Raw genomic sequence first — 6000 nt, 5'->3', positions numbered from 1 at the left:
GAAAACCTTTTATCAATGAAGGGAAGCAGATGGCTGTACTGCTAAGTCAGAACCTACTTTGTTTAGCATACCGACTTTTGGATGATGCACAAGTCCTCTTTTGTTGTGATAGGCATGACAATTAAGATTTCCACCCCCACCCCCTGGATAGCACAGCGGGAGAAACATCCTTGGAGCTTCTTTGCAATGACGATACCTTATTTTACGCAGCCCTAGCACGATTCACATCCCAGTTACAACTGACTTATTCCTACTCATTAACAAACAGAGGGCTGCTGATGGAAATATTCCATTTATTGTGGATGCAGTTTCAGAATACATTGTTTGAACAAATTTTTATTGCAGCTATCAAATGTATTTGAAAGACTCAAAGGAGTGTTTACAAAACCCCCAAACAAAACATGACAACTCACAGACAACGACAGGCATAGTTTCACCCCCTACAGATAACTATGTGCATGTGTGTAAGCAAGATGCTTCAGCCAAGCAGGGGAGCTCATCTTTGGGTTGAAATATAACATTAGTTTTCTTCAGGAAGAAGCAGGATGCTGTAAGAGATGGAAGTGGTGAAAATGGAGATCCTGGTAGTTCTGATGCACAACCAAACCATTAACTCCATACTCTGGGGTGACTTCAGTTGCTCAGTTTATGCCACCCATACACTGTAAGATGTAAATGTGAAACTGTATGTCATGAAATTCCAACCAAGCTGACGTCTTATAGCCACGTGTTTACTATATACAAATAAAAACATTTGTAAATAGGATATTCAGGAGAGAGTTAAAAGAAACACTATAAAGATAGAGGTTTACTTCATTTTAGGTGAACTTAGTGTACGGCACTGATGGATGGCAAGATTTAGTGTACAGTCATTTGAAACGAGCTCCAACTGTGATGGGTTTTGGTTTGTTGGTTGGCTTTGGGTTTTTTTGTTTGCTTGTTTGAATTATGATAGTTTTATATAAATTAAACTGCAATGTTTTATACAAGTGACCTATTTTTGACCCTCTGTAGCCTTATGTTTTCCTCTTTAAAAACTATAACTTTCTTTTTAATTACCCATTACTGGGCAACTGACATTTAAAATTTTAATAGTTATCTCACCATACCTCTAATGGCAATTATGAAATCTTACTATAGAAAAGTGTGTGATTTTGTTTTTATTTTTTTAAGCTGTGATATTGGCTAATTATGTATGTTTATGACTAAATATAATACTCTAGCACGTATTAAAGCATTCTACCATTAGTAGTGCCTTTAGGCTAAACTTTGTAAAGCTATGTGTGTAAATATTCTAAATTGCATTCAATTACTAGTTACTAACAACAACAAAAAATATCAGTACCGCTGTCAGTTAACATAATCATCCAAATATAGGTATTAACTTAAACTAGAATGGAAAAGTTGATACTTAAAAAAAAGTATAAAATAAAAAAAAATTAAAACACATTATTGATGCAGTATTTCTCATCACTTGGGCAACTTACAGAAAATATTACATTGTCAACTAAAGATATTTCTTCCATGCCTTAGTCTAAAGTGCAGAAAGAAAGACTTCTGTATTCCAAAAGTAACTGTTGTTTTTATAGGTTTACTGCACACCTTTCCTAAACAACTTCGCTCTACATGCATTTTGGGTTGACTTCTTAGGCCAGTTGAAATCACTGTTTGGATACATAGATAGGATTATCAGTAGGAGAGTCTATATATTTCACAGCATGGGTTTCTTGTGCAAAGGCAGTACTATTATGATGAATGTCTAGACTGATTATTAAATACAGTGCTAATATACATGGTTTTAACTGGGATAATGCAAAAAAAAAAAAAAAGACATTTTGGTAAATAAACATAAATATAAAAAGAACAATTTAGCACTTTTTCCTTTTTTTTTTTCCCCCAACTGATTGGTCCAGCGCCTTTAGTGGCCTTCTATGGTTCTTTCTCAAATTGTCTCAAACCTGCTGAGAGAGGTAAAGATTAAAGATGGCTTGAAATAACCTGAATGCATTTCTAAAATAGAGAATTCATGTCTCTAGATTTACACACAGCATGTAAGAAGGTAGGACACAAGCTGGATTCTGTTGTGCTGGCATACTGGGATCACTCAGAGGTGGTCTCCAAGAGGACAGGCAGGATTTCACCTCTCTCACTGCTGACAGCCCTGGGAAGCAGCTCAGGCAGAGCTCTTTAAAGCTATTAAACTGGTCAGTGAATTTCCACCCTTCCCCACTGGTCCTTAGGCATATAATTCCTTTAATTGGTTTTATCTGGAGTGTTTTATATTAAAATAAAAAAAAAATTAAAGGCTGTCAGGGTAATTTTCCTGATTTCTTTCTGTACAACTTGGTTTTGTTTCCCGAACTATTAGTTTCAAAATGACAGTAGTAAGGTTCTTTTTGCCTTGAGAAGACACTAATGCACAGCTCCAACAAAAGCTGTGCTGCTGCTGAATGCATTTGAATTCCAGCCCACTCTGGGAATGCAGGAGCACAAGAGACTTGCAACCAGAGGAATTAATTTTAAAAATCCACACTGATGAATTTTCATCAGGCTTAACCATTACCCAGTGGCAGAGTTTAAAATCAGATGCAGGGCTCGTTCTCTGTAGTACTGAAATCTTCCACTTCTGCTCAAATAATGCTGCTGCAACAGTCTCACTTTTCGGGTTACCCCCCTTCACTCATAGAAAGCTGTATTCATTCCTGCTGCAGCCTTTAAAAGAGCTTTTCCCAGATGCCTTGCATTTGCTGTAATTAGTTAAATGACCATCCCATTCCTCAGACCTCCTACAGTCAAATGACATTCTCCAGCTATATCAAGCATGCTATGCGTATCACTCCAACAAGACTTTGCAAATCTGTCTGGGGAACTGCTAGTCCCCAGTCCTCCTAGAAAGATGATTTGAGCTTATTTCTTAAACATTCCTGTTTTGATGATATTACAGTGAAGCTTTTGAAAGGCAAAAAGGGGTTATTTTTTGTATCAACATTAATAGCTCTGGAATTTTAAAACTCAGTTGTTCTTAAAGGAAAATGTGGCAAAGTTTCTATTTAATACGCAGGTGTATTATTAGAATTACTTACCATTAGTCTCTGATTTTTTCCCCATAGCTGATACCTGTTTGAAAAAGTAATAACCCACTGTTAAAGTTGAATATGGGAAAATATAGCTATTTCTAACAGGAAAAAAAGTCAACTCCATGCAAAAGACATATTTCTACTCATGGCAGAGCTCTGACAAATAGCAGTATAAAAGTTACATGCTGCCCATGGCTTTTTGTGCCTCATTGTCCTTTCTTTTATAGATAAATAGGCAAGTTAGTAACAAGAGGAACGTAGAGGCCTAATTCCAACTGACTGACTGTATAAAGGCAAATGTCACATCCCCCTAGAAAGCCTCCCAGAGATATTAACCTTTTAACAATGCTCTGAAGTGTTACCTTAGAAGAAGCAGCTGGCTTGTCAACTGACTGCTTCTCCCAGAGATTACGTTTGCTGGATACATCTCCTGGTTTTAAATCCTGTATTTTTAGAATAATGTCAGAGAACAGAAACCAACATTAGTTCAGGTTTATTTTGATTTGGTAGACAAAATGCTTGAATGTGACTTCCTCATAAGAAAAGTTGAGGAGCATACACCAGTGGTAAATATTACATTGTCTCTCAATTATAAAGCTATTCAGAATGACACTTCACATAATCACTCCACACAAATACATCATTTACAACAAAATCCAACTCTGTTGCAGGTATGTAGTATTTCAGAGACTGGCCATAACTTATTGTGGTCATCCTACGGAGTACAGTGAAAAGTTACTGCACCATTGGGTTTTAAGTAAGACAAATCAATTTTGAGGAAAAAAAAAATCAATAATAGTATTTCCATTAGGGAAGAATTCAAAAGTAACTTGTCTCGGGTATTTTAGATCAGAATCAAAATATTTCACTAAAAAACTGTAAAAAAAAATAGGACTTCTAACACAACAGAAGAGCACATCCTCCTCTGCATTAAATATGGGTTTCAGGATTTAACACTGTTGTCTTTCATATCCATTGCATCTTTCATTTAAAACCTGACACAAAAATCAGGTAAGGTAAAGTAATTTTAAAAAAGTGTACATGGAGACTTTACACAAAACTCCATACAAATTTCAAGTCTCTCTTTGGGAAAAAACAGGGCTACAAATCAAGAAGACATACTCTAGGCTAGTAGCAATGTACCTGTTTAAGGACAGACAGATTAGTGTCTGCCTCTGTGGGTGGCAAATGAGAGACTCTTGAAACAATTTAGGACATAAGCACTCTCCTTTTCAGAAAGTGTTCAATTCCTGAAGAGCTTCCAGAGCCTTGCTCTTGCTATCCATAACCTGGAATAACTTGGGATCTGTGTTTTACGTTCACCGTAAAACTAATTGAGAACTTTGATCTCTCTGCTTCCAATCGTTCCAAAACCACACAGGAATCTTGATGGTCAAAGGTTTGAATAATTATTTATTTTTGTGGAATGTGATGAGGATAGGAAGTTATTTGCTAACTAAGAAATTCTAGGTTTCCCTTTGATTTATCCTGGTAAGGAAAGAAAAAAAAAAAAAGTCACACAATACAGATGTGTATCATTCTTCATAGTCAATTATAAATAGGTTTACCTGACCAACTTAGCAAACAGACCCCCAAAGAAGAAGAATAGGAGGGCAGGTGTCTTCAAGCAGAGATATTGTAAGAAGAAAGAACAATCTATTGAGAAAGAGGGAAATGAAGACATAGATAGAAACAGTTGTCTCAGGGGAAAACATGAGTTTAGTTTTACATTATCTGAAAGATAATGGGGAGAAAATCTGGAAGCAAATTCTGTGCTGGTTTTCAGTGATTGTGATTAGAGTTTCTATATTCATTGCCATTAAGACACAACCTCCATGCAGCTACCAGTAAATATTGACATTATAGAATGACAGAAGCATTTCAGTTGGAAGAGACCCTCAGAATCATTGAGTTCAACCATAACCTAACTTAACTCTAGCATTAAACCATGTCCCTAAGACCTCGTCTAAATGCCTTTTAAACACCTCCAGGGATGGTGACTCCACCACTTCCCTGGGCAACCTGTTCCAATGCCTGACAACCCTTTCTGTGAAGAATTTTTTCCTAATATCCAAGCTAAACCTCTCCTGGCACAATTTGAGGCTGTTTCCTCTTGTCCTATCACTTGCTACTTGGGAGAAGAGACTAACACCCTTCATGTTGCAACCTCCTTTCAGGGAGCTGTAGACAGCAATGAGGTCTCCCCTCAGCCTCCTTTTCTCCAGGCTAAACAGCTCCAGTTCCCTCAGCTGCTCCTCATCAGACTTGTGCTCCAGTCCCCTCACCAGCTTCGTTGCCCTCCTCTGTACTCTCTCTAGTGTTTAGTATATGTCCCTCATATTAGGGACAACATTTCAAATTCCCAGCTCTTCTTTGGAACGAACAGGAGTGTGAATTGAGAAAGCCTACGTCAGACTGCACCTTTTGTAAAGGGCAAGTGAACTGGCAGAAAAATACTACATAAGTATATAGGAAGTTCTTTAATAAAGTCCCAACAGGGCCTCTGTGAGAGTGTAAGAGAGGACAAGCAGCAACCACCAGCTGGTTGAGGAAGCACCAGCACCACTTCTGCCCCAGGCGAGAATGTAGCTACTGAAGAGATGGCTGTTGCAGGTTTACTTACAGAAGGTTTTGGAGCAGGTGATTTGTTGCTTTCTGGGGTCTTGGTTAACCACTCATTGATACGACTGGAGACACCAACCTTCAGTCCAGCAGTTTCCTAAAAAATAATAAAACCTAATCAGAAGACTTTCAGAATAGCTTTTGCCTTGGTTTAATATAGAGGCCCTCACTGGCTACGACTGCCTAAGTTATCCTGTGTGCTCTGATGATATTGTCCCTATGAACTACACAGCACTACTACCCTCTAGTTTTCAATAATGATAAATGTGGGCTAACAATCATTTCCACTTTAGTGCTAACC

General features: G+C 37.7%; 1 protein-coding gene across 39 annotated transcripts in view; it reads right to left on the bottom strand.

The window, feature by feature from the left end:
- Positions 1 to 273: 273 nt before the first annotated feature.
- Positions 274 to 6000, bottom strand: part of CALD1 (caldesmon 1) — a 255661-nt gene continuing 249934 nt past the window's right edge. For 25 of the 39 annotated variants that reach the window (XM_065029712.1, XM_021298735.2, XM_065029652.1 and 22 more), the window contains 4 exons: positions 5701 to 5796; positions 3440 to 3520; positions 3084 to 3117; positions 274 to 1961 (listed from right to left, as the gene is read on the bottom strand). In XM_065029712.1, coding sequence (XP_064885784.1) covers positions 1930 to 1961; positions 3084 to 3117; positions 3440 to 3520; positions 5701 to 5796 — 243 coding nt within the window. In that variant the 3' untranslated portion in view covers positions 274 to 1929. Of the gene's footprint in view, positions 1962 to 3083; positions 3118 to 3439; positions 3521 to 4685; positions 4734 to 5700; positions 5797 to 6000 lie in introns of those variants that run through there. The other 14 variants (XM_065029778.1, XM_021298740.2, XM_065029666.1 and 11 more) reach the window with 2 other exon arrangements.

The sequence above is a fragment of the Columba livia genome, chromosome 1, assembly GCF_036013475.1.
Source record: "Columba livia isolate bColLiv1 breed racing homer chromosome 1, bColLiv1.pat.W.v2, whole genome shotgun sequence".
NCBI classification, from domain to species: domain Eukaryota; kingdom Metazoa; phylum Chordata; class Aves; order Columbiformes; family Columbidae; genus Columba; species Columba livia.
Note: the sequence above shows the minus strand (reverse complement) of the source record. Positions and strands in the feature narration are given on the sequence as shown.